At 40.1% G+C, this 13,150-nt stretch overlaps 1 protein-coding gene across 1 annotated transcript; it reads left to right on the top strand.

Annotated features, from left to right (window-relative positions):
* Positions 1-10,515: 10,515 nt before the first annotated feature.
* LOC107933991 (uncharacterized) lies at positions 10,516-11,571 on the top strand. The gene is made up of 3 exons (XM_016866313.2): positions 10,516-10,827; positions 11,065-11,212; positions 11,315-11,571. Exons 1-3 carry the CDS (start codon positions 10,516-10,518, stop codon positions 11,569-11,571), a joined length of 717 nt encoding a protein of 238 aa, XP_016721802.2.
* Positions 11,572-13,150: the final 1,579 nt, after the last annotated feature.

Here is a 13,150-nt window from a genome sequence, read left to right as displayed (position 1 = left end):
TAGACATAGAAAAGGATAGTGACATGCCTTTAATTTTAGGAAGGCCCTTTTTAGCAACTGCTAGAACTATAATTGATGTTGGTACAGGTGAACTCACACTTCGTGTGGGTGAGGAAACAATCACTTTTCAAGCTTGTAATTCAAGTAACACATCAAATATCGAGGGTGATTGTATAAATCGTACTACTAATACTGATCACGTGGTGAAATCTTCTTTGCAGGAAACACGTTCAAAGAGCACACCTGAGCCATGTTCGAGTAACAAAAAAGGACCCATCTATGAAGAACGAAGGCTATAGGTCGAGGAACTAGATGAATGGCGAACACAAAAAAATCGAGAGCACACGATAGACCAAAACCACGCCATGACGAGCTCAATATTTCACCAAATCAACTTAAGGTTGGAGACAAAGTACTATTAGATGCAGCAGACCCTCGGATTGCAACCTCTGAACCTAATCAAGAAATCCCTCTTACAGTACTTAGCATTTCCCCATACAGCACAGTCGAGATAATTCATCCCAAATTAGATATGTTCAAGGTAAATAGTACTCGTCTAAAACCTTATTTTAATAAAATTGATAGGAAGGATGAGGAGTGTAAACTCCTTGCACCACCATGACCATGCAACTGAGAGGTAAGTTGAGCTTAAACTATAAATAAGCGCTTCTTGGGAGGCAACTCAAGCACTAACGGTGTTAACTTCTTTAAATTTTAGTTTTTAACATTTAATTCACTAACTAAGACACTGAACACAGGCTTTCCAGAACCACATGGCCAGGCACACGGGCGTGCCTTAGGCCATGCCCATACCACGGAAGGTAACACGGCCGTGCGATACGATAGTGTAAAAATAGGGAAAAATATTTCCCCAAAATGGGAGTCGATAAGTTGCCACGGCCGTGCGACATGGTTGCAGGTAAATCTGTCAAAATAACACGGGTGTACGACACGCCCATTTTTAAAGGCCATGGTTGAAACTGAGAAAACAACACGGGCGTGTGACACGCCTGTGCTCGCTACTCGTGGTCAAGACTGACAAAACAACACGGGCATGGACATACATACACGGGCTTGGGAGAAGCGGAAGAAGCAGAACACGACCGTGCGACATGGCCATGTGCATCAACAGCCCAAAGAACATGGGCGTGGGCTAAATTTCAGACGTACCCAAATTTGAAAATCACAATACACACGGGCTAAAATTAGGGCACACGGCCGTGTTATAAACCCCTCACTATTCATCATCCCTTTCCCCAAAAACCCTACCCTAGCTGCCACAACCTCTTCACACACCCTCACTCCCACGCTCGTGGCCAACCGACAGTTCTCCTCGGATGAGTAAATCCTCCCTCCACCAAGAACTATTGCGTTTGTCTATTCTTCTTGTAACATCCTGATTTTGGGCTTAGTCGAAACAGTGGTTTCGAGACCACAAATACGATGAGGAAAATTTCATTTTTATAATATTTTTATGGTTTACGATTTCATGGAATGATTTCGTGAAAATTTCGTTCGTAAATTTGGACGTTTGGGCACTCAATTTAGTAAAAATGACTAAATTGTAAAAAGTGCAAAAGTTGAGTTTTACATGTTAGAGGTGTCTAATTGTCATGAAATTTTAAATGGGAGGTCCTTAAATGATAATTAAACCATTGTATAACTTGTTGGACAAAAATGGCCTTGGTTGGGTAAAATTTGAAAGAATAGTAAAAAGGGCATTTTGGTCATTTAGGGGTAAAATGAATTAAAAGACAAATTTTAAACCCAAATGTGTCCCTTTCTTCTTGCTACAGCAGAATGTACCAAGAGTAGCCATGGTTAGGGTTTGGCCAAGCTCCCAAACTTAATAGTAAGTGATTTCGAGCTCCGGTTTTAATGTTCTATGTATTTATGAAATCCCGGTAACATGATATGCTCATTTCTACCATTATTTTGAGCTAGGATTTATGTTTAAAAATCTAACCATGAATGATTTGCATGTATTTTGATGTTTAATGGTAGAATATGAAGCTTGAAATTGTGTTAAACAACTTTTGGTAAGCGATTTTACGTGAAAACGAGTAAAACAACATAACCGATAAAAATACCTAATGTTCATAAGTATATGTTAAAGTGAGAATTTGATGTTTCCATAGAAGGGAAAAATGATCAGCATGTCATAACACATAAGAAAATAGGAAGAATTTTAATTTTTGAACCTTGGGGCAAAAGTGCAAATATGCAAAAACTTAGGGTTAAAATGAAAATTTGTAAAAATATGATTTTTAGACCCATATGAATAGTGTGACTAATTAGTAGGCTAAATGTGATATTATAGATAAAGGAAATCAAGATTTGGGCTTAAATCGGGAAAATACAAGGTTCATTTTGAGTTCACATAGTTTGTCACACGGGCGTGTGCCTTGGTTGCCACGACTGTGTCTTAAAGTCAGTTTAGTACATGGGCAGGCCACACGGATGTGTGTCATGATCGTGTTTAAAAGTCAGTGTTGCACACGGGTTGAGGACACAGGCGTGTCCCATGCCGCACGGGCATGTTAAATTAGCCACACGGGCGTGTGGTACTGTTCAAAAGAAGAAAATTTAAAATTTCATGAAAAATTTACTAAGCTTTAGGATCGAATCTCGGTTTGTTTTAATGACACTTGTAAAGTACTGTGGACCCATTAAAATTATATTTAGATGGATATATTGCATTTATACTTGTTTTTGTGCAAATGTATTGTAATGACTGGTAATATTCTGTAATCCTGTTCCGGTACGGGACGTGGTTAAGGGTGTTACACTTTCCTCCCTATTACCTTCATTTCTTTCACTAATTTTATGCTATTTCTTTATTTATTTGGCTGATTTTTTATTAATATTCATAGTTCTCACTATAGTCATGCTTATGCTTGTTATTCTTTGCCACTTTAGTCAATGCATTGTGATACATTCATTCTTTCTTGTGTTTCCATAGATTTCATACCATAGTCCATATTCCAGCATTCATTCACTAGGTACTCCATTTAGCACTATTCTCATGTTCATATTGTTAATAATGACTTGATATATCTTTCCATTAGGATTTAGTTACTTTTTGGTACATCTTTCCTTTTGCCTATGATGCTCATGAAGTATTCGTCTTTAATTTTAACATACCTGCATACCTTTCTACACTATTCCTGGGGGGTACTCCTATAACTTTGTCTTGCCATTACAGATACCATGTCAAATCGACGTGGCAAGAAAACCGCCATCCCCGCCTCGAAGAAGAGGAAAGGAACGACGTCATCCTCGGGTCCCACTGCCGATATCAGACACTCGTTCCTCCAATTCCCACAGGGACTACAGGAGGAACTATTTCAAATACTACGGGCTCGACCCCAAGGTATGGGCCGCTGCATGGACTGGGCCGCATTTGAACAAATCCAACCGGCTGATGCGGTCTGAGCCTTTTTGATAACTGACCCATGGGGGCTTGTTTTTGAGATCATCGGGCCGACGTACCTCGATCTCACACTTGAACTCTGCTCGACCTTCCATCTTCAAGTAGTTAAGATAGAGTTTGATGATCCTAGAATGGTCTAGTTCCGTCTCGATGGTTTAGTTCGCCAGTTGAGTGTACCTGAGTTCTGTGTCGCTTTGGGGCTCTATACGGAAGAGTTCATGGACGACGATGATTTTGACACCCTTCATCGCAACATCCACTTGTCTCTCTCCAACTGCTGGAGGGCCCTCGTTCCTGCTTCAGCCACCTATGACCCCAGCCGCTCTAAGGCATCAGCCCTCGCCCTATCCCTGAGGTACGTACACGTCATCTTAACCGACACTCTGACAAGGCGGTGAGAGAGCACCGGCTTCGTCAACACTCATGACGCCTACTTTTTATAGAGTATGGTGAACGGGCACGTCTTCAACCTTGCCTATTTCATTGCCCTCACCATTCGCCATCAGACAGAACGGCATAGGAAGGGAGTCATATCCATCGGCCCTTATGTGAATTGCCTGGAACGGTATTTTGGCCTCCTCAACACGGTGGCGCAAGCATCTTCCTTCACCCTCATTGGTCAGATGTCCCCACAGAGCATTTCGAGTATGATACATACGAGGATGATCGAGCGTCGATGTGGAGTTGACCCTCCCTAGTACCACCTGGTCCAGTCCATTGAGAAGGAGGACCCAGAGGACATTACAAATGATGTCCCTCCAAGTCATGAGGACCCACCACCTCAGCCACTACCCATCCATCGTCCAATTCATGTGGCGGCTTTACACTTTGACATCTCTAAGCACCTTACTCGATTTGAGCAGTAGTGTTTTCAACGCTTTGATCAAATTAATGCTACTCTACATCAGATTTTTCAGCACCTTCACATCTCATTGCCATCACCACTTCGCGAACCATCCGGCGATGACGATGTTTAAAGACTTTTTATTTATTATTTTTATTTTCACTTTTATCTTTATTTATCTTCTTAAAGTACTTTTTTATTTTACTTCCATCTAATACTATTCCATTTTTAGGTCCTAAATTAATATTAGATAATTTATGTTTTCAACTATTTCTTTACGAGTTATTATGCTTCTTTATATTTCCTAAAGAGTTAGTGATTTTATCACAGTTATAAAAAGCTCCAAAGCTCACTATTACTTAGGAAATTGCAACTCCACTGGAAAAAGTTCTCCACAACTGCCATGTCCTGCTCGACCACGACCATAGTTACTACCAGATATAATATTCTTTTGGCACAGGACTTATGGACTAATGAACCTCTACCACCATCGGAGTATCCTCCTCCACTCTTATCATTGATTTGGCCGATTATTCTCAATAACTCCAATTCAAGGAATTCATCCACAAATTCAGGAAGTTTCACTTCTCTCCCTCTTTTATATTTATATTGTTCAGTAATACTATCTTTGTACATTGAGGACAATGTACATCTTAAGTGTGGGGGGTTATTTATATCATTATCAGAAAAATCCCTGAATTTTGTCTTATTCTCACGTGAATCACTCATATCACTATTAGAATGAATCTTGATTAATTTATGATTGTTATTGATATATCTTGAATTAAAACATAGGCATTCATGCATTGATTGTTTAAACTTTAAGGAATTAGAGAATCAAGCAGGATAAGTTGATTTTTGAGAATTAAAAAATTTTAGGTTGTTTCCCCAAGTTTAGGTATTATCTCGAGTTAAGATTCACAGGGTTAACATCAAAAAGCCGTAATTTTTGTGAGATCTTGAGCCTTTAGAGCATCTATTGTTTCTTTCATGCTCACTGTTATTATTGATAATAAGTGTGTCAATATTGATTTGTTATTCTAGAACTTGCTTGATTATGCATGTCAAGACCACACCATTGATTTGATATGTCGAGATAATAAAGGCACTTAGGTTTAACCCACTTACTCCATAAAAGCCTACCCTCATAATTAACCCTTAGTGAACCTCTTTGAGCCTAACAAGCCATTCATTGGTTTACCCTCAATATTAACCCATAACCCATTATTGTTGAAATCCCCTAATTTGATCCCTATTTTTGTTGAGATTTGATTTAAATTAATTGCTTAGCTTTGTTTTATTTTTCGTTGTAATAATTAGCAAAGTTCTATGTTATTTGACTTGTTCTTGAAAAAAAATACATACATACATATTAGTAGTAATTCTTTGTTTTTGATCTTAAGTATTTAAATTCCTTATCCCATAAAGAAAAGTTCAACTCCAGGATTTTCTATTTAGAAATGTAATTTATTAAGTTGTAGTATTTTTCTAGTTAGGTAATTTTTCAGTTCAATCTCGATTCTAACCTTATTTTTCAGCTTGTAACTGCACCCCCTAACCAAAGCCACGTTACAACCCTCTAAAGACCTTTTGATTGATGTATCATCTCAATATATAGTGGTGGAGATTTGATTTTCACGCAAGCCTATGGTAATAACTTTTCATATTGACTGTTGAGTGCTGAATTTCCTGTCCTTAAACACCTCGAGTGATTTGAGTGAATCTTTAGTGAAGATGTGAAACTCTGTGATGTTCTGAATCAAAAGTGATTACTTAGATAAGGGGAGACACCTATGTTTTCGTGATAAAATGCTCAACTTGGAATGTTTGAAACTTAGATGTTCTTCGAGTTGAACTTTCAATGTATGAGTACTTATAGATTATTTTGAGATACTATTGATGAGAATTATAAATTGAGAAGAATTTATTTTGATTGTGAGTTGAGGATTTTGCTTGAGGACAAGCAAACGTTTAAGTGTGGGGTTATTTGATAAATCGTAATTTATACATATTTTTATCCCATGCTTAGCATATTTTTGGATGAATTATCTTTAGATTTGGTGAATTCGATCCTCCTAATCCTTTAATTTCATGTTTTATACTTAGGAGAGCATAGGAGAGTAAAAAGAGCGAGAAACGGGCCAAAAATAGAGAAAATGGGTCAACATGGGAAATCAACAAAGCCTGAACTTCCTCGCATGGGTAGTTCACACGCCCGTGTCCATTCAACAGACTCGAAGATGGTTTTAAGCAATCACACACGGTCATGTCCCTGTCGAGCCCAAGACTAGTCCTATTCGAAAAAGGCCACTTTTGAAGGTTTAGAAGCATTCTAAAGCCTCTATAAACACCCCAAGAGGTACTAAAAAAGAGACACACGGAGTAGGAGGCAAGGAATTACTCGAGGAAAGGCGATTGATCCATCTCAGAAGCAAAATTCACCTTCAAGACTGAAGATCTCCCTTCAATTCCCTTCAAAAGTTCTTGGGTTTTCTTTATGTTTTGTTATCATTATTCTTTTGAGATGTTTTCTTTCATAAATATGAACTAAACCCCCTAATTACCTAAGGGGAATGAAACCTAAGACGGATCTTGTTATTATTATCTGAATTATATGATAAATATTTGACTTGTCCTTAATTATGAGTTCTTAATTCTTGCTTTAATATTCCTGGATATTGATTCAAGTATTGATGTGCTTATTCAGAGGAGCAAAAGTCCCTTTCTAAGAGTAGATCTAGCATACTTGAGCGGAGTTGATTGCACGCTTAGAGATAGGGTGACAAGATTTTATCGGATTAGGGTGAACCTAATAAGGGAATCTATAGATCGAGTTAATGGAACACTAGGGAGTTAATTAGAAAGAGATTTCAACTAATCAACCTAGGGTTAGATGTTGTTAGTCTTGAGAGAGATAATAATATAACTTAGGGATTTCTACGGATCAAGTCAAGAGAATAAATCGTCTGGTTCAGAGTCAATAACAAGTAAAGTCTAAGTAGAATTTTCCCTTAGGTATTGTCCAAATCATTCAGTTTTTCCAAAATTTATTTCCCCAATTTACTTTTTGTGCATTCTTAGTTTAGTAATTAGTTCAGATAAAACAAACCCCTTTATTTTTAGGCTAGATAATAATAAAAAAGTTCATACTAGTACTTTTAGTTCCTTTAGGTTCGACATCCCAATCTTGCCATAAGCTATACTACTGTTCAATAAGGTGCGCTTGCCTTCGTCGTGATAATAGTTAGTTTCCAAGAATGGACATTCATAAATTATAAAACTTATCACGATTCACAACATGATCAGATTGCTAAAATGGCACTTTAGACAGCAAGGAACTACCATTTATCGTTAGAGGTATGGACATCGTTAACTTTCGGGATTTGCCAGTTCTTAGAAACTTTGTTTAAATGACTAATTAAGGGACGTCTTGTTGATATTAGGCTTTGGAGTGTTAGTGGTTTCGTTAGCTTCGAATCGATACCAGGTGTGTACTCCGATTACACAGAAAATGAGATTTAGTGAAAGCTGAAAAGCAAACTGTCGACGCCACATGGGCGTGTGGACTGCCCGTGTGGTAGGCCGTGTGGCGATACACAGCCGTGTGGTTGACAAATCAGCCATATGCATGTGACACGGGCGCACGACACGACCGTGTGATGACCGGCGAGGCCGTGTGTGAGACACAGGCGTGTGGTAATTGGGTCATGTGGGCCACACGGGTGTGTGGGCCCATACGGGTGAACCACACAGGCGTGTAAAAATTTGTGCCAGGTCGTGTGATCCACTCGGACAAGGCTGAATTGGGCCGTGTGGGCCACATTGCCGTGTGGGCCCACAGGGGCATGTCACATGGGCGTGTGAGCCCATTTTTCTGAAATGTTCTGTAAGGTTACACGGGTTTCCCAAGTTGACTGTGACCGGTTATAGGGTCAATAAGCATTACTTAGACCTCTAATGTCTATAGATTTGATCTGATTATGTGATGTATGATTAATGCATGTGCTAGTTAGCATGTATATCTGTTTTGTTCTATATATGGGTATATGTCTGTTAATCTGTTTATTAGCAATCCATGTTTGTATGCTGCATTGCACTGGGGTGGGTTTGATGAAGTGAAAGAATTATCTAAAAGGCTTCATAAGCCTGTTGTTTGGCAGCTAAGCTGCATATTTATGACGTGTGCTGCATTGTGATACCTTATGGTGTGTAGGGTTGGATGGGTTGATATTATCCCCATATTTGGTGTGCATGAATGGGTGGGTCGATTTTATCCCCACATGTCGTGTTGGGTTGGATGGAGTTGGTGTGCAATGTTGATGGGCGTATTTTTCTGTATATCTAATTTGTTACATGCTATATCTAACTTCGTAGGCTAAGGCCCAACTTTATATATGCATCTGATTCTGTTTTTGAGTGGGCTAAAGCTCACACCGATTCTGTAAAAGGCTCAGGCCCGAAGTATGATTATTTTATGATATCTGTCTGTATACATGTTGAACTGTGGGGATGTACACACTGAGTTGTGAAACTCACCCTTTTCTATTTTATTTGTCCAGGTAATCCCTAACAATAGTTGGATTGGTGCAGCGAAGGACTCGATGATGACCCCAGCTTCCCACTTATGGGTTTTATAGTTTAAACATTTTATTTCATTCATTCTTAATTATTTTGGGAATTTTGGATGCAGTCTTTGACTTGGACTTTCGGTTTTGATTTGGGATTTGAACTGTTAATTCAGATTTTAGAACTGCAACATTAGAGAATGGTTTCTTGAAATAACTAAGGTTTTTTTGTAAATTAAATTGGTTTTGAAAGCTTCCACGAGTTGAAATATGACTCTAGACTAAATTAAAGATAATAACTGGAAAGGTTTTCACGTAGCGAAAAGGGTTTTCCAAAAACACTCTTATATGACATCGCCAGATTTGGCCATAACGTCTAGGCCGGGTTTGGGGTGTTACATTTAATGATATCAGAGCCAGGTTTGCAGAAACTCGGCTATGGATTTGGGCGGTAGAAAGAATGATGTTTGAAAAAAATGATTTGTAAACTGTTTTGAAATGTTTTTGATAAATAAGTGGTACATTGAGTCTCCAGCGCCGATCCTGTAAGTTTTTGAAACTCTATTTAGAATTATATGAAAGCATGCTTAGAATATACTGAAATTTTGTTTGGATCTGTCTAAAATTACTATTAACATGCTATGAAACTACTATATGTAGTAAACCTTATTGAAGCACTCTAAGTAGTGTAAACTGAAAACTGCAGCAAACCGCGAGTTTGCGACAACAAACCATTAATACTCTGATAACTTTACTACATAAAAAATTTGTTAATAATTATCAAAACTATAAATTGATTTGCATAAAATTGTTAATATAGATTAATTTGAAAATATGATGAGCACACGTGGTACTCGTGGACGGGGTACTAGAGGTCGTGGTAGGGGCCGTAGAGGGGCTCAAGTTGAGTCTTTTGCATCTGATATGATTCTGAATCTGGATACTAGCGTGACATCGGTATCTCTTGTTACTAAGACCAGGTCTGGGACTGGGTCTCATGATCATGCGGCTGGGGACGACGCACTGTCCCAAGCCATGTTACAAATTTTGGAGAGGGTCGCTGGGCCCAACACTAGTTCTGGGGTCGTAGGTCGGTTACAGAATGATTTTGATTCAATGGGGCTGAGGTATTTAGGGGCAACGCTGGAGTTTCTCTTAACGTGGCCGAGTACTGGATGGAGGCCACGAAACTTATTATGGATGATTTGGATTTCACTGCCGAGCAAAATCTTAAGGGGGCTGTATCTCTGCTTCACGATGAAGCGTATCAGTGGTGGTTGACAATTAAGGACGGCACTCAGCTTGATAGACTAACATGGGATCTGTTTAAGACGGCTTTCCAGAGTAAGTATGTGGGAACCAGTTATACTAATGCGAGACGACGTGAGTTCCTGAATCTCACTCAGGGAGATCGTTCAGTGGCTGAGTATGAGGCTGATTTTCTGAGGTTGAGCTGCTATGCACGAGGCATGGTGGCATCTGAGTATGAGCGTTGTGTCCGGTTTGAGAATGGTCTTCGATACAGTATTCAGGTTCTGATAGCTCCTCAGAGGGAGCGGGATTTCTCTGTACTGGTGGAGAAAACTAAGATTACTAAGGAGGTTAAGCGCGCTGAGCACCAAAACTGAGATAGAGGTAAGGCTAATAGAGATGCTGAGCCTTCGAATACTAGGATGAGGCCTAGGAAAAAGGTCAGGTCTGATGGGCCTGTAAGAGTTGGGCCTACTGTTACACCGATGAGGGTAGAGATCTGCCAGCTCTGTAATAGGCGCCATCTGAGTGAGTGTTGGAGGACTACTGGGGCTTGTCTTAGATGTGGGTCTATTGAGCATCGAGTTAAGGACTGTCCGTTGAGAGCTAATGAGATGCAAGCTACGGTTAATAAGACTACACACCTACCGAGAGTGGTTCAGCAGCCACCTATGGGCCAAGGACTGGCCAGGGGTGGTAATGGCATGGGCCAAGAGCAAAAGCATCGGGCAGAGGTGCTGGGTCGACTGAGGCAAGACAGCCTACTTTGGTTTATCCTACTCATCGTCTTGAGGATGGAGATGCTCCGAACATCATCACGGGTACATTTTTTATTTTTAATGTACCTTACTTTGCATTGATAGACATAGGTTCTACACACTCTTATGTAGCTAGTACCGTGTTTGAGACCTTAGGGTTACCGTCTGAGAGCACTTCAAATGAGATAAACTGTGGTGAGTCCGTTGGGGCAGTCTATTGGAGTTAGTAAATTGTTTAAGGATGTTCTATTGGGAGTCCAAGGGACGGTATTTCTGGTTGATCTGATAGAGCTTCTGTTAGGAGAGTTTGACATAATTCTGGGAATGGACTGGTTAGTTAAACACCGAGTGAGTCTAGACTGTGCGACAAAAAAGGTGGTTCTGAGGATCGAGGAGGATAATGAAGTAGTTGTAATTGGAGAATGATGAGATTATCTAACTAATGCGATTTCTACGTTGGCAGCAGAAAAGTTAGTGAGGAAAGGATGTAAGGCATATTTGGCCTACATCAGTGTTTCTGATTTTGTAGACTCTTCAGTTAAGGATATCAGAACTATAAGAGACTTTCCAAATGTATTTCCAGAGGAACTACTGGGATTGCCTCCGAGCCGGGAGGTAGAATTTGGTATCGAGTTGATTCCTGGTACAGCTCCAGTGTCTATTGCCCCTTATGGTATGGCACCGAAAAAGCTGACTGAACTTAAGGCTGATAAATCGTAATTTATACATACATTTATCTTATGCTTAGCACATTTAAGGATGATTTCTCCTTATATTTGCTGAATTCGATGCTCTTAATCCTTTAATTTCATGTTTTATACTTAGGTGAGCATAGGAGAGTAAAAAGAGCTAGAAACGGGCCGAAAACGAAGAAAATGGACCCACATGGGAAATCAACACGGCCTGAACTTCCTTACACAGGTAAGCCACATGACCGTGTCCATTTGGCAGGATCGAAGCACGACTTACACGGGTAGACTACACGCTTGTACCTATTTAGCAGCCTTGGCCACGGTTTGAAGCAATCACACACGGGCGTGTCCCTGTCGAGCCCAAGTATAGTCCTATTCGGAAAAGGCCACTTTTGAGGGCTCTTAGGCAGTCTAAATCCTATTTAAACACCTGAGGAGGCACTTAGGAGGAGACACACGGAGTAAGAGGCAAGGAATTACTCAAAGAAAGTCGATTGATCCATCTCAGAAACTAGATTCATCGTCAAGACTGAAGATCTCCCTTCAATTTCCTTCAGGAGTTTTAGGTTTTCTTTATGTTTTGTTATCGTTATTCTTTTTAGATGTTCTCTTTTCATAATTACGAACTAAAACCCCTAAATACCTAAGGGGAATGAAACCTAAGACAGATCTTGTTATTATTATCTGAATTGTATGATAAATATTTGGCTTGTTCTTAATTTTGTGTTCTTAATTATTGTTTTAATATTCTAGGATATTGATTCAAGTTAATGCGCTTATTCAGAGGAGAAAAAGTCCTTGTCTAAGAGTAAATTATTCATAATTAAACAGAGTTGATTGCTTAGACTCTAAATAAGCGCTTCTCGGGAGGCAACCCGAGCACTAACAGTATTGATTTCTTTAAAATTTTAGTTTAACATCTAATCACTGAATGAGTCGTTGAAACACAGGTGTTCTAATCCACACGGCCAGGCACACGGGCGTGCCTTAAGCCATTCTCACACCAAGGGCAGAGACATGGCTGTGCGATACGGCCATGTGTAAACAAGGCAAAATTTTTCTCCAACATAGGATGCGATAAGTTGCCACGGCCATGCGACGTGGCTGTGGTCGAGCCTGTCAAAACAACACGGGTGTACGACACACCCGTGTCTAGAAATCGTGGTTGAAACTGAGAATTTAGCACCAGATACGACATGCCCGTGCCTATAAACCATGCTCAAGATTGATAAAACAACACGGGCGTGCAACTATACACACGGGCGTGGGAGAAGCGAACGAAGTAGGACACGACCATGCGACACAGCCGTGTGTACCAACACGCCCAAAGGACACAGGCGTGGGATGAATTTCAGACACGCCTAAATTTGAAAATCACGATAAACACGGCTAAAATAAGGGTACACGGGCCTGCCCCACGGCCATGTGCCCCAAAATCTATATAAACCCCTCACTATTCATCATCCCCTTCCCCAAAATCCCTAACCCTAGCCGCTGCAACTTTAACACACACCCTCCCTTCCATGCCCCTACGTCGACCACAGCACCACCCTCGATGACCCAAGCTCTTCCCTCTTGCGTATACCATGTCAACCTCACGTGGCAAA

The sequence above is a fragment of the Gossypium hirsutum genome, chromosome A07 (genome assembly GCF_007990345.1).
Source record: "Gossypium hirsutum isolate 1008001.06 chromosome A07, Gossypium_hirsutum_v2.1, whole genome shotgun sequence".
NCBI classification, from domain to species: domain Eukaryota; kingdom Viridiplantae; phylum Streptophyta; class Magnoliopsida; order Malvales; family Malvaceae; genus Gossypium; species Gossypium hirsutum.
Note: the sequence above shows the minus strand (reverse complement) of the source record. Positions and strands in the feature narration are given on the sequence as shown.

Coding starts and splice junctions, on each gene's coding strand:
- LOC107933991 (XM_016866313.2), top strand. CDS start 10,516: ATGAGGCCTAGGAAAAAGGTCAGGTCTGATGGGCCTGTAAGAGTTGGG. Junction 10,828..11,064: donor AGCAAAAGCATCGGGCAGAG/GTGCTGGGTCGA, acceptor CCGTTGGGGCAG/TCTATTGGAGTTAGTAAATT. Junction 11,213..11,314: donor ACACCGAGTGAGTCTAGACT/GTGCGACAAAAA, acceptor CTACGTTGGCAG/CAGAAAAGTTAGTGAGGAAA.